General features: G+C 37.6%; 1 protein-coding gene across 4 annotated transcripts; it reads left to right on the forward strand.

Moving 5' to 3' along the window:
- LOC132635991 (copper-transporting ATPase PAA2, chloroplastic) lies at positions 1 to 23,088 on the forward strand. Of its 4 annotated transcripts, none has more exons than XR_009580889.1 (18): positions 1 to 804; positions 1,124 to 1,201; positions 1,673 to 1,770; positions 1,895 to 1,965; positions 2,624 to 2,717; positions 3,667 to 3,828; positions 4,363 to 4,473; positions 5,516 to 5,584; positions 7,207 to 7,316; positions 15,409 to 15,514; positions 16,309 to 16,375; positions 17,304 to 17,383; positions 17,489 to 17,943; positions 18,450 to 18,624; positions 19,126 to 19,257; positions 19,875 to 20,025; positions 20,301 to 20,455; positions 22,586 to 23,088. XR_009580889.1 is itself a non-coding variant. In XM_060352613.1 (17 exons), the coding sequence occupies exons 1-17, from the start codon at positions 228 to 230 to the stop codon at positions 20,399 to 20,401; spliced, it is 2,637 nt and encodes an 878-aa protein (XP_060208596.1). In that variant the 5' UTR covers positions 2 to 227; the 3' UTR covers positions 20,402 to 20,728. The 4 variants fall into 4 exon arrangements, 2 of the variants coding, with proteins under 2 accessions (XP_060208596.1, XP_060208597.1); XR_009580887.1 differs by lacking the exon at positions 22,586 to 23,088 and adding an exon at positions 21,130 to 21,206; XM_060352613.1 differs by lacking the exon at positions 22,586 to 23,088 and having other exon boundaries at positions 2 to 804; positions 20,301 to 20,728.
- The last annotated feature ends 1,216 nt before the right edge of the window (positions 23,089 to 24,304 follow it).

Below are 24,304 nucleotides of genomic sequence, written 5' to 3' on the forward strand. Positions count from 1 at the left end.
AAGAAGTATAAAAGTGACGGGAGTTTCGTTGTTCACCATTATCTCTAAAAATAAATAAAAGTAAATTAGGATCACACGTTTTATTCATTTGAAGTAGGAAGAATCCAAGTCGACGTGTCATTGTATGAGTTGAATATTCAACCTGTGCCACTACTTCCTTTTAAATTTTAGTTTTATTTCTCTATTTTCTGATATCCATCTTTCATTTCACCGGAGAGAAACAAACAATGACGGCGAATCTCCTCCGATTCTCCATCTCACACGATCACAACCTCACTTCCACCTTCCTTCACCAACGACGCCGCATCAACGGCAATGAACGACGCCGTACTAGTAGTAGTAGTCAGCTACTGCTGCGTCGCAATGCCGTATTCGCAAAGGCGAACACAACTGAGCAGTTGAAGAAAGACGAATCGACAACGACCGCGCTACTGGATGTGAGCGGGATGATGTGCGGCGCGTGTGTCTCACGGGTCAAGTCGATCTTATCAACCGACGAGCGCGTCGACTCAGCTGTAGTCAACATGTTGACGGAAACAGCTGCGGTTAAGTTGAAACCGGAGAGCGGTTTAACGGCTGAAGAGTTGGCTAAGAGGTTAACGGAATGCGGTTTCCCGACGAGCAAAAGGTCGTCAGGGTTAGGAGTGGAAGCGAAGGTGAACAAGTGGAAGGAAACAGTGAAGAAAAAGGAAGCATTGCTTGTTCACAGTCGAAATCGAGTGGCTTTTGCTTCGACTTTAGTTGCTTTATGCTGTGGAACTCATGCTACTCATATTTTCCACTCTCTTGGCATTCATATTCACGGTAAAAAAAAAAAAAGAGTATTTGGAAAAAAGTTGAATTTTTGCGAGTGATTTGGAGTGAAAAATGTGAAAACACGAATTTGGAGTTTTTTCGAATTCCGGAATTCAACTTCTAGTTGAATCCCGGAAATTTATAACAATTCTATGCCAAACATGACGCCAGAATAAAATTCCGCAAAAAAAAGTGAAAGTTATCCATGGCCAAACGGGCCCTATATCTAATTCTGCTTGGAAATATATGTATCAAAAGCTAAATAGCCAGTCTTTGATGAAATTTTCTGTTCTGGATAAATCAGACTAGTTGACCTACATTGGTACAGGTCCAATGTTGGATGTACTGCACAATTCTTATGTCAAGGCTGGATTGGCAATAGGGGCTTTGTTTGGACCTGGACGAGGTTAGTCATTACTTGTTGATTCTATTCTCGTTCTTTCTTAATTGGCAGCTACTTTCTACTTTATTTATCTTTTTCTGTTTTCTTATTTGTTTAAGTTCTTTATTACTTTATTTAGTTAATTGTGGAAGTTGACTAAATCAAATGGGTATATGATAGTGTGATTGAATTTGATGTCCAATTTTGACTGTTATCTCTGCGATTAAGTCTTTGAAGAGAGTCGATATCTTAAAGTTCTTATGAGCAGATGAGAATCCCTTTTCAGTTCGCAGGTTAATAGTGTCATGTCAAGAATTCAAATGAAAATATGGGCGGGCCCTTCCCCCTACCTCAGGCATAGTGGGAGCTTAGTGCACTGGGCTGCCTTTGCTTTTCTTTCAATGCTAGCGTCATTTATAGGAAGTTCTGTAGATAGGAACTATGTAGGGTCTTTATCATCCTAGTTCATTAATGGCCGAATAAATTATGTTACAGACCTGCTCTTTGATGGTCTTCGGGCGTTTGCAAAGGGATCACCAAATATGAACTCTCTTGTTGGCTTTGGATCGATTGCTGCTTTTGCAATTAGTTCTGTAAGAATCAATTAAAGTTGTGCCCTTTATCTTGCTAGCAGCTCTTAATTTATGATTTCAATGCCTCTTTTTTGTTACATATTAGAAACTCTACTTTCTTGAGTTAAGACTGATATGCTGACAGCTTCTTCTCTTTCTTAGGTCTCACTACTTAACCCTGATCTTCAATGGGGAGCATCATTTTTCGATGAGCCGGTTTGTCTTTTCTTACTTTCCTCTCTACTACCTTGGAAGTGCTTAGATTTTCTTTCCTTTTTTTCTGTCCGTGTTGTTTTCATTTGCCTGCTAATATGTACTCCTGCTTTCTGCTATTTAGGACAGTCAGCGGATTGTAGTCTTTAACAACGAATTTCTCTTTTCATATTTGTTTATGAATTCTAAATTCGGCTCTTAGCTGAGAAGGTCTTTCGTTCCACAAAGTTCAATGTAGTAGGTTGTCGAGGTGGTGCCACAGATGATTGAGCCTTATTGGGCTCTGAGATCTTTTCTTAACATTAAAGAACCTCAAGCTTCAAAATATTTCTGTCTGAAGTCCTAGCAAAATTCAATTAATGTCATCAGGGTTCTTAGCAAAATTCAAATAACGTCATCAGGGTTTCACCTGGTCCTCTACTCTAAATCATTAATCGGTTTTTCTTGACCTGTCTGAAGTTATTTTGGAATGTCTCGCTAACCAGTGAATCCATTCTCCTCTTGCAATGGCTGAATTTGGTGAAATTCCATAAATATATAATCATTCTCCATCTAGCAATCATTAACTTTCACAATGTGGTTCCCATTTGTAGCTATTTTCCAATTAAACTGTTTGTCCCTTTAGGCGATGAATTTTCTCATTCAGAAATATTGATTTTAGTATGCAGGTCATGCTTCTTGGGTTTGTATTACTAGGGCGTTCCTTGGAGGAAAGGGCAAGGCTGAAAGCATCTAGTGACATGAATGAGCTATTAGTAAGTTGTTTCCATTGTATTAAGAAAATGGACCAAAATATGGGCTTATAAGACTGCTCAATATTTGACTATTTTTAAAGGTTGGAAAATTAATACCAGTTGCTTTAGATAATGGAGTTCTCTGATACAGTTTCATCAATGAATATGTTATAACCATTCATAAGACTAATATGCTAAACCACTTATTTAATCTTGTTACTGACCATTATGTTTTCCTTGATAGAATGAAATCCAACTATTATGAATGTTTTGTTTTTCCAATAAGTCCTCAGACTTTGAATTCTATGCACACACTAGTTAACATATTTGAGATGGAAATGAACCACGCCCGCTATAACTTTTACCTTATAAGAAAAACTGAACCGTGCCGCTATCAAACTTTCTCTTGTTTTATTGATGCCTTAAAGAGTTCGCTTTTCCAGAGAGCTACTATTGGTTATTAGCAGTTATACTTTTGGAGTTTGATCTTTTATTTAAAGAAAAAAAATATTTTTAGAGCGTGTAAAAGGTATGTATGAAGTGGGCTACGGATGATCTAGTTTTAGTAGTTGCATAAAAGATCTGATCTCTCTTTTCTGAGGGCAGCGTTTACTTACACACATCTATATGTTTAATATTCTGAACATTTAAGACTTATGCTACCTAATATTGCTCATAGCAAAGAGTAATCTAAGGTTATTTTTGGGCTATATTTTCTTACTTTGTTGAACACAATAAATAAAGGCTACACAATGCTACTTTTTTTTATTTTTTGATCTAAATGAAATAGAATACATTTTACTGTTCAGACAATATCCCCAGAGTTCGCTAATGAAGTGCTGAAGAATTAAATAAATCAAAGTTTGTATTGTACCTTACTTTATTTATCCCATTGTATTCATGATTGGAGAAGCTTCTATACTTTGTTACTCCTTTTTCTTACAAAATATTGATGTGGCTCTTTTGGCAGTCGCTTATATCTACTCAATCTAGACTTGTAATTACTTCCTCCGGCAGTGGTTCCTCGACTGATGTTGTCGGTTCTGATGCAATATGTATTGAGGTTCCAACTGATGATATTCGAGTTGGTGATTCTTTGCTCGTTTTGCCTGGAGAAACTATACCTGTAGATGTAAGTCAAATTTTGCATGAGTACTTTTCTTTCAGGAGTTTAGCCCAAGGACGAATGTATGAAGATATTCATTGAAGCAGAATAGAATACATATATACTAATTCCCTTGGATTTCATTGGTCCAAGCATTTAAGATGCTAATGTAAATTAAGGCCATCAACTTCTACGAACAAAATATGGAATCACTAGACAAGGAAAAAGTTATTACCTCAGTACATTTTAACGGTGGTTTCTAGCACATTTTCTTGCTTTGGCGCTTTTTGGTCCTTATCTTAAAAACAAATGGAATACGATGATTTTTTTTTTTTTAAAAGTTTTCCCTAAAATTGAATAGGTAATTTTGGACAAATTGAGAAATTTGTCCTGTTTAAAAGCAACTAATTATCATTAGTTGACTCCTGTTTCAATCTTCAGAAGGAATACAAATGTCTGTTCAAGGATGTCGAGTTCTGTTTAAAATACTTGTTTTCTCCTGTTTGTTCAGTGGACATACAACATCATACATTTCCAATGATAATTAAATTGCCTTTGCAGGGAAGAGTCGTTGCAGGTCGAAGTGTTGTGGATGAATCTATGCTTACGGGAGAGTCTCTTCCGGTATTTAAGGAGAAGGGTGTGCCTGTCTCAGCTGGTACAATAAACTGGGTATGGTGGTTTCAGGATTCAATAAATCAATCAAATATGATAATCCCAATCTAGTTTGGGTTCAGCTATGTGAATCCTCTACGTCCATTCAGCTCTGTTCCGACATGGTGCCAAGATATTACGTGTATAGATATGCTATTTGCAGCTATCTGATGTAAACTACTCCCTGCGGTTCAAAATAAGTGTCCACTTATCCTTTTTCACACCCCTTAAGAAAACACTAACTCCTATAAGAATACACTAACTCCAACCTTATCACAAAAAAATAAAATAAGAATACACTAACTCCTAGATAAAATAGGTATTTTGACTAAACTACCCTTACTTAATGGAGTAAGATTCTTGCCTATTTATTGCCTTGAGTAAATAGGGGCAAATCTGGAAAAATAAAGATTATTCCTTCTTGATTATGTAAGTGGACACTTATTTTGAACCAAAAATAAAAAGGCTAAGTGGACACTTATTTTTGAACCGGAGGGAGTAGTTTACTGTCCCGCTGTGCCATCTGTAACAAAATGAGGTTTGATGGCCTTTTAGAATGAATAGTTATTCTTATTGTTGTTAACATAGGAACAGGCTATATACCAACTTATATCCATTCTAATACTGGTGAGGCATTAGATTCAAATGTAAAAAAAAAGGAAAAAAAAAAGGGCAGCCTGGTGCACATAGCATTCTGCGCTAGCTGGGTCTGGGGAAGGGCCACACCCCAAGGGGTGTGATGTAATCAGCTTAACCTAATGCAAGAATTAGTGGCTGCTCCTACGGCTCAAACCCGTGACCTATAGATCACACGGAGATAACTTTACCGTCGCTCCAAGGCTCCCCTTCATCAGATTCAAATGTATTAACCATAAAAAGGGCGATGGTTCATTAGATTTATGCCTTTGTGGTTTGATTGTTTTAGATTTGTGCCACTTATGCTGATGGAGATGTTGGTTGATGAACACCTTATGATAGTAGAACAAGATTTTTTTGAAAGACTGGAATTACATTTCGGTTTCTATTATTTTACATTGAAGTCCCTGTTGTTATGTTTCAGGACAGCCCTTTGAGGATTGAGGCCTCTTCCACTGGTTCCAACTCAACAATTTCCAAGATTGTTAACATGGTCAGTACACTGTTTCTTAGTGATGTTTTCCCCTTCCAAGTAATTTGGCTGCTTGGAACATTTTCTAGCATTTAGATATTTAGAACCTTGAGGAGGGAAAACAGATACCGTAGGGATGTTTCTTTAGTAGGCTATTACAGCTACTATCCATTGTAGGAAAAAAAAACACTAGATGCTTTTTCCCATCAATCCTAGCCTCAGGGACAGAGTTACCTAGTATCTAGTGATGGGAGATAGCAGGTACTCCATGGAATTAGTAAAGGTGCATGCAAGTGGCCCATACACAACGGTTTTAGAAAAAGATTAAAACTACTATTTTCTTGAGGTAATGACATAAAACTTGAGAGTACAAAATTGATCACAACATCTATGTTAACTGTTTCAAAAAAAAATAAATAAAAAAAATCACAACATCTGAAAATTTATTTGAACTGTCTTCTAAGCTAAATTCTGGTGGTTTTTCATTGAGCGTAGTGGTCGAATCCTGTAGTGTCTGAATTTCATCAAGTAAATATTATCCTTTGACAACTTGAATCTCACTGGAAAAAATTTGCAACTGAAATCCTGGGAGAAAATTTTTGGTTGCTAGAATCTCGTCGGAGAAGTTCAAAAGTTGTCAAAATAATGGTCGGACTGTTGGAGAAAGGTTGTCTTGTCGAAATGGTTATCAAAAAGAGGTGCACTGCCGCTATGAGTTCAGTGCTAAGAACCTTAAAAAGAAAAAAGAGGTGCAGTGCCACTGAACATTCACCTAGAAAAGGCATGGAGCCGCTAGAATGGTATTAATAGAAGTCGCAGCGTCACTAGAGTAATAATCACCATGAAGTGGCGTAGTATCTCCGTACAGTCACCAGAAAGAGGCGCAGTGTCACCATAATGAAAAAACTCAAACTAGCACTGTGCTACTGGTATCGTTACTGAAAAGAAGATTGGTACAGCTAGAACAGTCATCATAAGAAAGAAAGATAATAATTCTACAAAGATAGAAAACTTGGTTAGATAAACAATATAAGGCTGCCTGTCAGTTGGCGGAAGTTACTAAGTCTCCACCAAAAAGATCGTAGAGGTCTTTAACCATGTGAGAAAATAATGAAAAGAGAAGCGTACTTACAACTTGATGAGATGGAATAGAAGACACTTATGATAAGGGTGATACAATTAACATTTAATTAATGAGAGACTGACTTGATACTAACACTTGACACTAACTGTAGCATTCTAATAAATTATCACTTTACTTCTAACATCCTCCAAAGGTGCCAAACAGGAATTGTTTCAACCATGGGAATATAGTTCATTAGTTTTTCACTTTTTCTTTGAGCAATTTAGTAGTGCTTGACTGCTCGGGCCTGAAATTAGAGGATTTGCGGGATCATCAATGCATGTAGTTTGGATCAAAGTAAAATGATTCTAGGTGATTTCACCTCACCTAGGGTTTGACCTCGTGGCTAATATGGTCTGATATGAGCGGTTAGACAGAAGTGTGCACCCATCTTTTGACACAAAGTGGCTACTGCTCCTAAACTAGAATTAGCAGATATGTGTGGGGCCACCACCCTCTAATGTTGATGCGTAAAAACATAGGCATTTATGAGCTTCTACATAAATTTATAATCTTGCAGGTTGAGGATGCTCAAGGCCGTGAAGCACCAATTCAGCGACTAGCAGATACAATTGCGGGGCCATTTGTTTACAGTGTGATGACATTATCAGCTGCAACATTTGGGTTCTGGTACCAAGTTTACTCTTATTTACCACAAATATGTTTAAGAAACAGTTGACTGCTCTTGTTGCTAATTAGATATAAATAGACAAAGGATAGGTATTGCAGATTTTTAGCAAGAAGAAAAGGCTTCTTATATTTCTGAATAATTATACAACTCATAAGAATGGGTACTTATACATGAGTTCTAAGACTAAATAAGAAAAGACAATATTACACAATCAATTCCTAATCAATTACATTAATACAATATATTCCTAAAATTAACCTATCAATCTTAATCATCAATATCAAATCAACATCTCAATCTTAATTATTAATACCAAATCAACACTCCCCCTCAAGTTGGTGCAAAGATGTCGCACATGCCCAACTTGCAAACCAGTGTATGAAAAGTTCGTTTGTTGAGGCCTTTGGTAAACACATCAGCTAGTTGTTTTTCCGATGATACATGGAACAAACTCAAGACACCACCCGTGACTTTTTCTTTGATGAAGTGTCGATCAATTTCAACATGCTTTGTTCGGTCATGCTGGACTGGATTTCTAGCAATACTGATCGCAGCCTTGTTGTCACAATACAAGGAAAGTTTACTTTTTTCATCTTTTGTAACCACAAAAGTTTACAAGACACCCTGGGCCATAGCTCTGTATTCTGCCTCCGCACTTGATCTAGCAACTAAACTTTGCTTTTTGCTTCTCCAAGTGACCAAGTTTCCTCCTACAAGTGTACAGTAACAGGATGTAGACCTTCTGTCATCTAGTGATCCAGCCCAATCTGCATCTGTAAAGGGCTTTTATTTGGAGGTGACCATGCCTGGAGTAAAGTAGACCTTTTCCTGGAGCAGACTTTAGATACCACAAAATGTGAAAGGCAACTTGCATATGAGGATCTCGAGGATCATGCATAAACCGACTCACCAGGTTGACTGAATAGGCTATGTTCGGTCTATTCAAGAGATCCAAAATATACCATCTTTGAGAAATAAAGATTCCTCTTTTTGATCTAGCAACTTCAATTCCCAAGAAGTACTGTAATTTTCCTAGATCCTTGATCTCAAATTCCTGAGCCAACAACTTTTTCATTCGGGTCATCTCCTCTTTGTCATCTCTTGTCATTACTATGTCATCAACAGAAACTATGAGAAGAGTCCTTTTGATGTCTTATAAGAGGGTGTGATCCACATTACTTTGTTGGTAACCAAAGGTGATCATTGCTTTATAGAATCTGTCAAATCAAGCTCTAGGAGATTGCTTCAATCCGTACAAGGTTGCTTCAATCCGTACAAGGCTTTCTTCAGTCTGCATACCTTGACTTGACTTTGTTTAGTACCAAAACCAGGAGGAATCGCCATGTACACCTCTTCTTCTAAGTCTCCATGAAGAAATGCTTTCTTCACATCAAACTGTTGTAAGTCCCAGTCAAGTCAAGATTAGCTGCACAAGGTAGACGAATTCTAATAGTGCTCATTTTTGCATCAGGAGCAAATGTCTCTTGATAATCCACTCCATAAGTCTAAGTGAATCCTTTAGCCACCAATCTTGCTTTGAACCTTTCAATGGAACCATCAGCTTTATGTTTTACAGTGAAGACCCATTGCAACCAACCAACTTCTTGTCTGGCGGTGATGCGACAAGTTCCCAAGTCTTATTCTTTGATAAGGCCTTCATTTCTTACATCATAGCTTGCTTCCATTTAGAATATGCAAAAGCTTCCCTCCAATTCTGGGGAATAGACACAGAAGAAATAGACAAGCCAAAGGCTCTATAGGAGGGCGACAAAGAATTATAGTAAACAAAGTTGGATGAAGGATGTTTAGTGCAAGATCTGACTCCTTTCCTGTGAGCTAGGCGAATCTAACTCATTAGGAAGCATAGATAACTTACCAGAAGAAGAAGGTTCGGCTTCGGCAGGTTGCATGATGGCTTCTTCTGCTCTATTTCTTCTTGAGTAAGTTATCAAATTAGGCCTGTCCAAACGCCCAATAGTCTCCCCTTGATTTCTCTCCAATTTCCCTTTCCTTTGTGGCAGTAGTTTCAACAATGGAATTAGGAAAAACCATCTCTTCTTCCTTATAATTCTCCCCCTGCAGAGGTGATGGTGTAATACTGAAATAGGGCTCAGATTCCCGAAAGGTAACATCCATATTGACAAAGAATCTCCTAGAAGGAGGGTGATAACATTTGTACCCTTTCTGTGTTGGAGAATACTCAATAAAGACACATTTAACAACTCTAGGTTCAAGTTTCCCAGAGTTCCTAGTGTGAACAAAACAAACACACCCAAATATCTTTGAAGAAACAAGATAGTCATTTTTAACCTTTAAAGCTTCTAAAGGAATCTGAAAATTGAGAGTTTTAAGTGGCATTCTATTGATTAGATAGGCAACTACTAGAATGGCATCCCCCCAGTAAGGCTTCGGCAGATTCATGGTAAACAAAAGGGATCTTGCTACTTCTAACAAATGCCTATTTTTTCTTTCAGCAACCCCATTTTGTGCACTAGTATAACGACAACTAGTTTGATGGATTATCTCAAAAGACTCCAAGTAAGCTTCAAAAGTTTTATCCATGTATTCTGTGTCATTGTCAGTTCGAAATATCTTTATCTTAGCCTCAAACTAAGTACAAATCATCTTATGAAATGACTGAAAACAGGAGAAAACTTCACTTTTGGCTTTTAACAGATATACCCATGTCATTCTAGTGCAACAATCGATAAAATTAACAAACCATCAAAAAAATAAAATAACAAATCGACTACCAGACCAAGAAAGTGTTTGAGTAGGACCCCAGACATCAGAATGAATAGTTGAATAGGGAATTGTGCTTTTATTGTCACTCAGAGGATAAGAGTTTTTAGTGTGCTTGGCATATTCACATTCATCACAAGACAAAGATTCGAACTCAGTTCTAGAAAATAAACTAGGGTATAACTTTTTTAAAGCAAAAAAGATGGGTGCCCCAACCGTCTATGCCACTGTATTATTTCTCTGTTGACATCCTTATTTCCTACAAAAAAGGCCTGACCAGAGTCTTGAGTTTCATTGATCAAATATAAGCCATCATGCAATCTACCACTGCCAATCTTCTTCCCTGTATGAAGGTCTTGAAAAACACTATAATCAGGAAAGAATCTGACACTACAATTTAGTTCTTTGGTGATAGCGCTAACAGATAATAGGTTAATAGGAAAATCAGAGAATGGATGATAAGGTAATATCAGGAGTACAAACGATTAAACCTGTTCCAGAGACCGGGGTTAGGGAGCCATTGGCTATTCTGACATAATCCCCTTTGGGACTAGGAGAGTAATTTTGAAGCCCTTTAGAAGAGTCTGTCATGTGTCTATTCGCACCAGAATCAATAATCCAACAATTAAGCTGAGCATTAAAAGCAATACCTGACTGCACATAATTGGGGCTAGCAACACTAGAAAAGTCAAGTTTGTTCAGAAGACGGCGAAGATGTTGAACTTCATCCTGAGACAAAGTCTCTCCAGAAGTAGTGTCACCCATATTATCTACCATTTTTGTGTCACCCATAATTTTAACATATAATAACCCAAACAAAATTTAGAATCTGAAAAGAGCAACTTTAGAACATGGATAGGAAGGGTCAGAATAGGCTTATGACCCGAGACCTGGAAAAAAAAATTCCAAAAAAAAATCGCCGGAAATTTGGCTGTCACACCGGAATCCTAATTCCGGTGATCGGAAAAAATCAAAACTGGTAGGGATAGGCTCAGAATATTCCAGCGACCCCAACAGAGAAAAATAATCCAGAAACGAACTGAATGGGAGGAGTTTTTTGTGTGGACAGCCACAAAGAGAGAGAAAAGCTCGACCTCTTTGATAAAACATGGAACCCTAGTGCTACGAGGGAGAAAACTCACCTCAAAAAGGCAGCAATGGCTTTGATACCATGAAGATTTTTAGCAAGAAGAAAAGGCTTCTTGTATTTCTGAATAATTATACAACCCATAAGAATGGGTACTTATACATGAGTTCTAAGACTAAATAAGGAAAGACAATATTACACAATCAATTCCTAATCAATTACATTAATACAATATATTCCTAAAATTAAGCTATCAATCTTAATCATCAATATCAAATCAACATCTCAATCTTAATCATTAATACCAAATCAACAGGTACACATGAACAAACTGTAAGAAGAGTTAGAATATCTAAACAAATACTACCTAGTCTCTGAAATGAACGGAATAATGGTGCTCAGTGACTTTTCATGGATGATGTTAATGGTGTTTGGGCCGACTAATAAGTCACAGTTCACATATTGTTCATAAACCTACTTCTTGAGGCCTTGTTTTCCTCCTCACCAGCTCACAAGCTGCTATATTATAAATCTATGTTCGACCATTCCTATGAGCTATAATTGCATCTGATTGCATGTACTTTATATTACAAGGTGCACTTGGAGCACTCCCAAAAGTAGCGTACCCTGTTCACTTCAATCTACCTCCTGGAATTCAGTCACGTCTGGATCAAGTCTAGTCAGACTAAATTCAGACACCTAGTTCACTCAACTATTCCTTAGCACAGTTATCCTCTGGGATCTCCAATTTTTTGTTTGAAGACAAGGTGGGAGAGTCTAGTGGTGAGGACCTTCAACCTCAACGATGAGGTTGGGAGTTCGAGACTAGGAAAAACCACTGTCGTGCTTGATTAGAGGGGCTTGAGGATGGTGTTTATCATATCCCTAAAAGACAAACATTTGTGTTGGAATAGTATATTAGTGAATAAATTGCTACTCCCCTCCCAATTTATGTGGGCACCATTTGACTAGGCACGGAGTTTAAGAAAGAAAGTAAGACTTTTGAAATTTGTGGTCCAAAAGAAGCTTTAGATAATTGTGTGGCTGTAAATCATCTAATAAAGTTAAATTGTTTCTAAATATAGAAATGCGACATTTTTTTAGGACAGAATAAAAAGGAAAGTGTGCCACGTAAAGTGAGACAAATGAGACAGGGAGTATCTGATTGGAAAATGGAGTTCTTGATATTCCTTTATATTTCTGTAAGTAGCATATTATTTCCTTGAGACTTGGCGCTACAGCATTTACAGGGATCCCTCACTCAGGTTCCCCTAGAAACAGTTTGAGGAAAACCAAACTAAGTTCTTAACTAAAATGAAGAGATTTGTAGCTCTAAGGTACCCTATTAATGAAATTTACCTTACCTTATAAAAAAAGAAGATATTTGCAGCTCTAAAACTTGAAGCTCTTGACTTAATCTCAGCCACAATGTTCACGGACTAGGTATTTCGTGTTTTTGAAATTAAGTAGCATATTATTTCCTTGAGACTTGGCGCTACAGCATTTACAGGGATCCCTCACTCAGGTTCCCCTAGAAACAGTTTGAGGAAAACCAAACTAAGTTCTTAACTAAAATGAAGAGATTTGTAGCTCTAAGGTTCCCTATTAATGAAATTTACCTTACCTTATAAAAAAAGAAGATATTTGCAGCTCTAAAACTTGAAGCTCTTGACTTAATCTCAGCCACAATGTTCACGGACTAGGTATTTCGTGTTTTTGAAATTACATGCATTCCATCCTTGTGGTAAACACGTGGCATAGAGAGCAATCTTCATCAACCATTTCCTCCCGCTCCTTTCCATATGCAATAATATCCGCTGATTCTCGAGACCTCTAGGCCTAGGGCAGTGGCATGCGCAAGATATCTCGTAAGAGGTGTTGATATTTAAAGAAACACAAAGGGGCCAAAATTGCCCCTGAACTATACGCCTAGGGACACTTTTGCCCTTCGTTAATAGTTGGGCCTTTTTTCTCCTCACTGTTACAAAAGTGGCACAAATTTGCTCTTAAATTTTATTGAGAATCACATTTGGCGTTATATTCAAATTCAGCTAGCGGAATCTTAAACAAAAATGAAAAATAATACTTACTGAAAAGGGCAAAAGTGTTCTATCCCGTGTAGTTCAGGGGCAATTTGTCTACCAGAACCTGAGCACGAATTCACTCACAAAATAGAAAACCTCAACGATTGATCTCACAAAAACTCACCTCAACGATTGATCTCACAAAAACTCAGTTCGTCACCACCACCTCTTTCTTCCATGTAAAGCCACCGGCCATAACCACCGATCTCCACCATAGCACCACCATGAAATCACGTTCCTTTCACCATTACTCCACCTCTTGAAACCGTCTACTTCCACCTCTTTTCAGTCCAATAACCATAAAAGTGTCCCTAGGAAAATCAATATTCTTCACAAAATTATAGAAATACACGGCACAAATCACTATATGAGTTGCCTAGCACCATCGTAAGTCGTAACTCACCTCCGTCAAGAGTCACCACTGTTTTTCTTTATTTTTTCCATTACCATAAAACCATTGATCTCACCGTCACCTTCTTCCTCAGAAAACACCAGTTGCGTCTGTCCATTTAAAGCACCACTGATTCCATTAACATAACACCATGTGAACCTTCAAATCCTTACACCATCATCAATAACCACCTTCATCTCCATCGTAAAGCGCTAAGTTGCTTGGACTCTCCAAAAATGCTGCCGCACCCGTGTCGGATCCTCCAAAAAATACACTACTTTTGGAGGATCCGACATGCACCCGTCGATATTTTTGAAGAGTCCGATAACATAGGTAAAGCGATCCCCTAGATGCCCTTAAACCATCCTTCAACCTTTAAAACCCCCAAAACAGAGCTTCTTTTCAATTGAATTTAGCTGAAAGAAAGACGGTAAAGAAAAAAGATAAAGGAAAAGAAAAAGAAAATGGAAAGAAAAAGGAGTAGATGAGAGAACTGAAAAGGGCCAAAATTTCTGCTGAACTATACCGGATAGAACAGTTTTTCCCTTTTCCATAAGCATTTTTGGATTTTTCACTTTTAAAAGATTCTGTTAGCTGAATTTGAAAATTAAGGGCAAATGTGATTCTCAAAATAAATATAACGGCGAATTTGTGCCACTTCTGTAACGGCAAGGCGCCGAGGACAAGAGAATGCCCAAGTACCAACGGCCGCAAAAGTATTCCTAGGCGTATAGAATAAGGGCAATTTTGGCCCTTTTCTATTAAAGAAATAAACAAAAAAAATAAAAAATAAGGGCTATTTTGGCCCTTTTCTATTAAAGAAATAAACAAAAACAATACAGTACCGCCATCTTATTTATTTACTGTTTTTTTTTTTAAAAAAACAAGTACAGAACTACAACTTTCCTCGACGAGTTTTCATATGCTAAAATGTCATATTAGTCTCACTAGAAAAAGTTCTACATACATCTTTGTCGATAGTAGTTCGACTGGCCGGCCCATTCCTCCAAGTTAGATACATTGAGATGTTGAACTTGGTTTTGAAGGGTCGCAAGGTGCTTTAGAAAAAAGTCTCTTCATTGAAATTTAAACTGAATTACAAATTAAAATATCAATTGGATAACCACTAAATGATTTTATTAAAATTCAACTAACCAAAAAAAAAAAAATGTATGTCTTCAACAGTGAATGTGGTTTAGTTTCTCCTTACAAGAAAGAACGTCATTGGATCAATCCTACCTGGCATATTAAGTTTTAATCAGTAAGGACTTGTATTGCTCAAACTTTTTTGGCACAGAAAACATGCTATTGAGGTTCGAACTGCTAACCTCCGTTAGCAATATCGTGCGCCTAACTAGAGGAACCAAGATTGAACTTGTGACAAGCGGTGTCATTTCTCGTTCTTTACGATTCTTTTTTATTTTGCATATTATATATATATATATATATATATATATATAATAAAAAATTCCTATGAAGCGGTGTGGGATGACACTGCTTCCACCAAGGTAAATCCGCCCCTGCTCTAGGGCATCATCTGATAGAGCAACCCTAGAACAGCACATTTTATGAGCTTTAATATAAGCACCAAAATATAGATAATTGATGATTCTGCAACAATTTGGTAGTAGCAGAAATGAATCCTTGATACTCTTATTTGGTTACTTTTAAGTCTCCAACAATGATTTGATAAATTTATTAGCATGGTCTGGTACTGCATGTATCTCAGTTTAATGAGTAATTACTTATGATTTTCTGTTGTTTGATACTTATTGCTCGTTATATAGGTATTATGTTGGGTCGCATATCTTCCCAGATGTTCTATTGAATGATATTGCCGGACCAGAAGGAGATCCTTTGCTTCTGAGCCTGAAGCTTGCTGTAGATGTATTGGTGCGTCATGGTGAACTGATGAGCCATTTCATATCGATGCCTTTCTAACTAATTTAAATTGCTTCTCCATTTCCCTTCTATCTTTACTTAGACAAACTATAGTCAATCACTATTTTGTCAGTTCTTGTTAGAGGCTGCTAATTTATCGGAGGTTAAAAATGTCAGCCAATAGCATTGGGAGTTGTTGCAGTTTAGCTTGTCCGATCTTTATGCTTTGTCTGCTGCCCACCTCTGTGCTTCTCCATTGGTTCTTAGGATATAACTGGTAATGGAAGATTTTGGCCTATTACTTTAGGGAGAAGAAATTGTAGGAGCAATTCACTTTAGCAGAAGCTTTATCAGATGACCCAAAGTAGAAACCACGTTGTAAAGTTTATTGAACAAAAAAGGAAAAAAGAAATCAAATTGTAGAGTTTAAAACATAAGATGTGTAATATATCGGATTACTGCAGAAGGCAGCTTTTTGATGCTGTTGTTTCATAAATACGGTATCATTATAGGTAAAAAGCACAATAATTGCCTGCCTACAGACAGAAGTTTGTGCTCTTTGTGTATTGAGAGCAAACAATTTGTAATAATTGTGATACCACTTGATAACCTACATTATCAGGGGGCAAAAAAATGGTCATACCACTTGTCCAAGCTTACTGTGGTCAACTCACCTAGTCTTGTTATTCTGATGCCTAGCTTGTTGTGGGACTTGAAAGTTCGAGCATATGATCCTCCACTTATAAATGTCCTTAAATGGTGTTGTGTTTTGGATTAACAATATTATTCGCTTTGATTTTGGACAGGTTGTCTCCTGCCCTTGTGCTTTAGGCCTTGCCACACCAACTGCAATTCTGGTTGGAACCTCACTAGGTACATAATGAGATTTAAATATTTTTGCTGTAGTTCACGTTATTTCCTCCATTCTCCCTCCTATGCAGCAATTGAGGACATAACATTCCTTATCTTCTTTTGACATTCCTTTTCCTCACGAGAGCACTCTTCGTGATGCATGTCTTGCTTCATAAACTAAACTGCTAGAGGAGATTTAGATGTTCCAACCAACAAGCAGAAAAGTAGGCTCCTTGGATATCAGAATAACAATAATACAAGCAATTCCAGAAACTTTTCTAGCTTTCTTCCTAGATATATACTCTCTTTGTTCCAATTTATGTGCCCCCATTTCGTTTTTAGTCCGTTCCAAAAAGAATTGACTCCTTTCTAAAGTTGGAAACAATTTAACTTAAACTTCCCATTTAGCCATTAATGGGAAGCTTTTATAGCCACACAAATGTTATGGCATGCTTAAAATGACAAGTTTCAAAAATCGTATAGCTACACAAATGTTATGGCATGTTTAAGACCACAAGTTTCAAAAGTCTTCCTTTTCTTCTTTCTTAAACTCCATGGCAAGTCATAGGTTCACATAAATTGAACTAGAGGGAGTCTCATGTAAGTTGTAACAACAGAAAACAAGAACTTTTCGTGAATATTTGGAAACTAGGAGTCTACCTTGAGAATGTTATGCAAGGAGGATGCTTGATGCTCAGGTTCATCTTTGAAATAGTACATCTCGAACACTCTGAACAAAGTTTGGTCTAAAGATGAGTCAAGGTACTGTGGAATGGAAGCTCTCCAATGAGAGAGCGAGTAAGTGCTGAAAATTAGTGTATCCCTTAATAGCTGCATTTTGCTGTTGCGAAGGTGGTTTAGTTTAATAGGCAGTCTTTTCAGTTTTCATGACATAACCTTATAGATTGTCAAATTACTAAGCTTGTAATTATATTCTGAAATTAAACAGGAGCAAGACAAGGACTTCTTATCAGAGGAGGAGATGTACTGGAACGCTTGGCCAGTGTGGATCATGTTATGCTGGACAAGGTGTTTAGTAGTACTTAGTTGCAACTTTTACTTCCACAGCTAAAATCAAAAGATCTATAGTGATTTATTTGGATTACAAATTTGGTCTCTGCCTGTAACTCTCAGACAGGAACTCTGACTGAAGGAAAACCTGCTGTCTCTGCTATCGTGTCATTGGGCCATGAGGAATTAGAGATTCTTCAACTAGCCGCTGCAGTAGAGAAAACCGCATCACACCCCATTGCTCATGCTATTATAAGCAAAGCAGAATCATTAAATTTGAGTATCCCGGTCACAAGTGGGCAATTGGCTGAACCTGGCTCTGGAACCATGGCAGAAGTAAATGGGCTCTTGGTCGCAATTGGAAAGCTGAAATGGGTTCAAGAACGTTTCCAGCAAAAAGCAGACCTATCTAATTTGATGACTCTTGAGCAATCTGTGATGCATAAATCATTGAAGGATATTCAATCATCTAACCATTCAACAACAGTTGTATACATTGGTCGGGAGGGAGAGGGTGTGATTGGGGCCATTGCGATATCTGATAGATTACGTGAGGATGCTGAGTCCACAATAAGAAGGTAATCTTGGAGATAATTTCAAATGTAAATTTAGATGCATCTTAGAAGTTACAATCATCATTAGTCTCCCCCATGACCACACTCCTGTTTTTTCTCTTAGCTGCATAAAATGTGTTACCCATCTTTAATGTGTGGTAGGTTATTAGCTTCTTAATTCTTCTATTTTAAAGAAGTTATCATGAAGTGGGAATTTGAGGCTATCATCCAGTCTTCAGCCTGTCGAAGAAGTTACATATATCTTTAAATCGACTTGCCTCTTGCGGTTTTACAGACTACAGATTTCTATGAACATGTTATTGATTGGAACTTAGATCGTAAGATTTTTCAGATATTTCCATCAGATTTCAATTCGAATGGATTCAATGTAGAGCATCACAAGAATGTGTTCCACCACTTGTCTGTTGCTCATCCCTTTTCTTTTCTTCTATCATCCTCTCGTAAAACATCTCAATTTCATTCTTGTTTAGTTTTCTCATATTTTTCCTTTTAATTCTTACCAATTGAAGGCTTCAGCATAAGGGAATTGAAACAGTACTGTTATCGGGAGACAGGGAAGAGGCAGTTGCAACCGTAGCAAAGACAGTTGGCATAAAAGACAAATTTGTCAATGCATCCTTAACACCCCAGCAGAAATCTGCTGCCATTTCAGGTCTTCAAGCTTCAGGCCACCACGTCGCCATGGTAATTCCATTTATATTTTGAAAACCTAATATATTCTACTTGTCCCTCAACCATATTGAATTTATCTTGTCCATAATACGGTGTGCAATTGTGTCGTGGTAGATACATTTATCCTAAAACCTGATATAACTTGTCCCTCAATATATAGAAGTTATCTTGTCCATAACACCAGGTGCAATTGGCGGCTACCTTTCTTCCAGAAAACTCTGGTTTATATAATGCATAAAATTGACTTCTACAATTACACGACCATTTTAAGGAAACTGCTTCTCCGTGGCACGCATCATCTTGTAATTGAGCTGTCCTATTTTGCCCCTCTAGCAAGTGTTGTCATATTTCCTTTTTTTGCAAGTGTTGTCATATTTCCTTTTTTTTCTTTGGGGCTCTTCTATTCTATTTATCTCCCAACGAGTATGACTTTTTAAGTCACTGTATGAGCATGTGATTTGCTAAATCTCAGATGCTATGCATGGCTCTCTAACTGAAACTTCATACTTGAAGGTTGGTGATGGCATTAATGATGCACCTTCTCTTGCTCTTGCTGATGTGGGGATTGCTTTGCAAGTTGAAGGACAGGAAACTGCTGCCTCAAATGCAGCATCCATTATACTCCTTGGGAATAGACTTTCACAGGTACATGTTCCATGTCATCACATTCATCCAAGACAAAATTGTTGCATGTCATCACAAAGAGGTTTACATTTTTTATTCAAACAAATATTCAATCATCCCTTCACATATTAATGTTGACCACAAAAATAGTGTAACTTGTACCAATTCATTTTTTTCTTTAATAAGTTGAAACGTGTACTGTGTCATATAAGAAGATACAATTATCCCGTCATTATCCTCCTGTGCCTGGTTTCTGCTTTTCTTTTCATTGAATGGTCATGAGAAGATGAATTCAAAATTTCCCTTATCAAGAAAAAAAAAAGATGGACTTTATTTGTAAAAAGCTACTGAATATCATAACACAGAGAATAACATACAGCACACGTTAACTTATTTCACTCCATAGTTTTGAGGATTACTGTCAAGAAGCTCTTGTTAGGTTCAGGCGAGTGAAAGCAGACTGTACCTACTACTGTGTGTATATCAGCAATTTCTATGGGATGATTACACAAATATTGAATACAAATTGCTTGTGAATTTATTCTGTTGAAAAAATGGTGACGTGCCTTCCTGCTGACAAAAATGCAAATTCATTTTGGATATCTTGTAATTGGCAATGCTTCCTAACTTTTTGGCAGGTGCCGGAAGCTCTTGATCTTGCACGGGCAACAATGGCAAAAGTTCATCAAAATTTGTCTTGGGCAGTTGCATATAATTTTGTTGCCATTCCCATTGCAGCTGGAGTACTACTTCCAAATTTTGATTTTGCAATGACACCATCTCTTTCAGGTAAAATAACATCCATAATGCTTGTTCTGCTCTGTCTAAAGGATTTAAGAATCCTTGTTGCCTATCAATCACTTATCTGGCGTCTTGATGACTATCCTCTGGAGAATATAGCCAATTTATGTACATTTCTTAAGAGGGTTATCCCACCATGGTTCCTTTCTTCATCTATGTTGGTGATTTTGGAGAAAATTCAACCTTGATAAACATTTAACCGTGGCTACAAATTGTAAAAGATACTTAACGGCTATTACTTTTTTTTTTCCACCCCTTGACAGGAGGGTTAATGGCTATGAGCTCAATATTTGTCGTCACCAACTCACTGTTACTACAGTTCCACGGTTCTCAAAAGAAAAGAAAAGAGAATCTTTACCTATAAGCATGCCCAAATGGAGCCATAACTCCTACCTCATCCAAACCATGGAATTGGCATGTAAGAATCTGAATCAGTGAAATCCTTTGTGCTACTTATTCTTGAACTTTGTTGTTATGTCAGCTTCAAGGGGGAGAGAGCTAAGAGGAGCTATAGTGTCATAATATAGTACTTAGTTATTAGAGAGTATTCCCCAGACCCCATTTATGGGATCACACTGGGTATGTTGTTGTAGTTTAATAGAGTATTGTCAGAACTAGCTTCCATTTGTAAAACGAGACAATGGTGTCCTTAACACGAAATAAATAAGTGAATAATAAATATTTGTCATTATGAGTTCAAATTCAATAAGGAACAAAAGAAAGAATAAGAGAACACTGGCACACGCACAAGAGATCTACAATGATAATTGTCCTCATTGATATTATGCTAAATCATTCCAATTACTTTTCCTTTAGTTGCAAATAAGTAAGAATGGCTTCAGGTAGCCGCTTGTGGTGTACTGTTTAAAATATACTCAGTGTTAGCATATTTTAGACCTACGCTGTTGCTCCTCCGCTCTCGGTGAATTGTAAATAGCAAAGTGAAGACATAAATAATACTGAAGGGCAGCGGTAAATTTAGAATTTCAGCTCTATGGGAATCTTCATGGTTCTTAGTATAATTTGGTCATATTTACTCTTTGTTTCAATTTGAATGACTTTTACATATAAATTTATGTTCCTCATCATCAGGCTCGGAAGAACTTTGATAAAATAAAGCCGCATCTGCCAATGCTTAAGGAATCCATTTTGGTGCTTCTTTTGTAGTATATACTGTTTACCTAAGCGTATGCGTTTCTTCTTTGTAATACCATATACCTTATTGGCGTATTAAAAAATGTACCTCATTGGTGCTTTAAAAGTAATACAAGTGACGATTATTCATCAAAAAAGATATTGTAAAATACTTTTAAACATGCTAGCAATCATGTAAGCGGGGTATTGTGAAGTTTTGATGACATTGCCAACTTCAAACATTCAGGTTTCAAGTTAGGCTATGTGGAGCTTAACTTCAAACCTTACTTCTAATTATGAGTTTCTTTTTTTGGTCAATAGCTTTCTGAAGTAATCTTCATATTCAACTAATCTGATGCTATCTAGCTATGTTGGAGAGCATAACCACAAGTAGTTAGTCACATTCATTCACAACAGATTAGGAAAAAAAACATTCGATCATTTTGACTATACAGTCAAATCATTTACTGTACTAAAGTTCTAAATCTGACTTTCGGGCTCGAAGTTAGATTTTGGTAAGCCAACTTTAATACTGTAGCGTAAGCAGCTACTGAAAACAATACAAAAGAGGAAAATAATAAAAGAAGACTAGATTTCATTTCAAGATGCAATATTCATTATAGATAGCTCTATTAATATTGTAGCTACAGCCAGCTGGCAACCAATTAGAATTACACAGCATTGTACTACCTTAAACGGCTAAATGGGGACACCTGTCCTTTGATTAAAAGACTCAACATACTAAATACATAAACTATTAATAAAAGACTCACAAGACTCAACTGTAAATAACCAGAACTTAAAGATTTGCTAAGTCATTAATAATTTCCAATTGTTTTTTTCCTTTTCGCAATATTCCCTTTCCCTTCAAAGAGTCCTGTCATTTAAAGATCAAACTCGGGAAACTGAGATTTGAGGAAAGAGTAATCTTTCCAAGTTGTTTCTTTCGGAGGTAAGTTCGTCCATTGAACGAGGACTTGAGCCACTACCTTGTTGTTTCTCTTCACCATGCGCCTATCCAGAATGGTCGCTGGTTCAGCTATCATCTGTCCATCAGGGGTCGTCAATGGCGGTTCTTTGATCGGAAAATCATTGGGTCCCAGCTTTTTCTTAAGTTGCGAAACATGAAAGATTGGATGAATTCTCGACCCCGTAGGGAATTGTAATTCATATGCCACAAACCCAATTTTTCTCACAATCGGATAGGGCCCGAAAAATCGCGATGCTAGCTTCAGGTTCTTCCTTACTGCTACTGAGGTTTGTCTGTATGGTTGAAGCTTAATGAACACCAAGCCCTATTTCAAAGGTTCGTTCACTTCTCTTGCTATCTATCTGCATACTGCTTCATTCTATTCTGGGCTTTGATTAAATTCTCTTTTAACTGTTTGCTTATCAGTTGCCTTTCCTGCAGCAGTTGGTCTACTGACTCCAACTTGGTTTGAGCCACCAATTCGAATGTCGGCTGAGGAGGGTCATAACCGTACAGTGCCTTGAAAGGGGTCATACCAATTGCTGATTGAAAGTTGGTGTTGTACCAAAATTCGGCTAATGGCAACCATTTGCACCACTCCTTGGGTTTATGGCTCGTCATACACCTTAGATAAACCTCGAGACAACGATTCAACCTCTCCGTTAGTCCATCGGTTTGTGGGTGATATGAAGAGCTAAGTTTCAGCTGCACTTGCAATGCTTTGAAAAGTTCCTGCCAAAATAGACTAACAAAAATAGGATCACGATCAGAAACAATTGAACATGGCACTCCATGTAATTTAACAATGTTATCCAGGAAGAACTGAGCCAATTGACTCGCCGTATAGGGATGAGCTATGGCCAAGAAATGGCCATACTTGGTGTATCGATCAACCACTACCCAAATCATATTTTTTCCCTTGTGATTTTGGCAAGCCCTCAATGAAATCCATGGAGATATGTTCCCAAGCCTTGTTAGGAATTGCTAAGGGTTGTAGTAATCCCGGGTAAGCCACACTTTCTTTTTTGTTCCTCTGGCAAGTTTTACACACCCGGACCACTTCTTTCACATCGTTGATCATATTAGGCCAGTAGAAAATGGATTTGATCCTTTGATATGTAGCATGTATTCCAGAATGTCCTCCCCACGCTGAAGTATGCATATCCCGTACCAATTTGGTCCTTAGGCCACCATGGTTTCCAATCCAAACTCTGCTTTGAAATCTGATTAATCCATTTTGGATCGATAAATCTGGCAGTGCCTTTGGATCAATGCTAAGCTTGATAATAAGATCTTGAGCCTCCTGATCTTCATTATAGCTCTCAATTACTTCTTGTATCCACTTGGGTTGTATCACTGATATGCCCAAACACTTAGCTTCCTCATCCTTCCCTTTATTGTTCTCCATTTGTCGCGATAAAGCATCAGCCACCACATTTTCCTTCCCTTTCCTGTAATGAATCTCATAGCTAAGACCCATTAACTTTGTAATTCCTTTGTGCTGTAATGAAGCGGTCACACGTTGATCCTTAAGAAACTTCAAACTAAAGTGGTCTATGCGTATGATAAAATGACTTGACTGGAGGTAGTGCCTCCATTTTTCGACCGCTAAAAGGAGGGCTATGAGCTCCTTTTCATATGTCGACAGACCAAGATGTTTTGGGCTAAGAGCTTGGCTCATAAAAGCAATAGCCCTATCTTGTTGCATTAGCACGACTCCTACACCCAGTCCACTTGCATCCACTTCAATAATGAATGGAACCTTGAAATCTGGCAGGGCTAGATCTGGAGCATTCACCATAGCCCTTTTCAATTGCTCAAAAGCTCTTGAAGCTTCATCATTCCACAAAAATCCACCCTTTTTAAGCAATACTGTTAAGGGTTTGCTGATCACTGCATAGCTCTTGATAAAACACCTATAATATCCTGTTAAGCCCAAGAACCCACGAAGTCCCTTAAGACATGTAGGTTGTGGCCATTTAACCATCGCCTCAATCTTGGTAGCATCAGTGCTCACCCCTTCACCGGAAATCACATGTCCCAAGTACTCCACTTGATTCTGTGCAAAGCTACACTTGGTTTTTTTTGCATACAATTGATGGGCGCTTAGTAACTTAAATACTATCCGCAAATGGTTCACATGGGCCTCCAATGATGTGTTGT

This window comes from Lycium barbarum, chromosome 4 (genome assembly GCF_019175385.1).
Source record: "Lycium barbarum isolate Lr01 chromosome 4, ASM1917538v2, whole genome shotgun sequence".
Lineage (NCBI taxonomy): Eukaryota > Viridiplantae > Streptophyta > Magnoliopsida > Solanales > Solanaceae > Lycium > Lycium barbarum.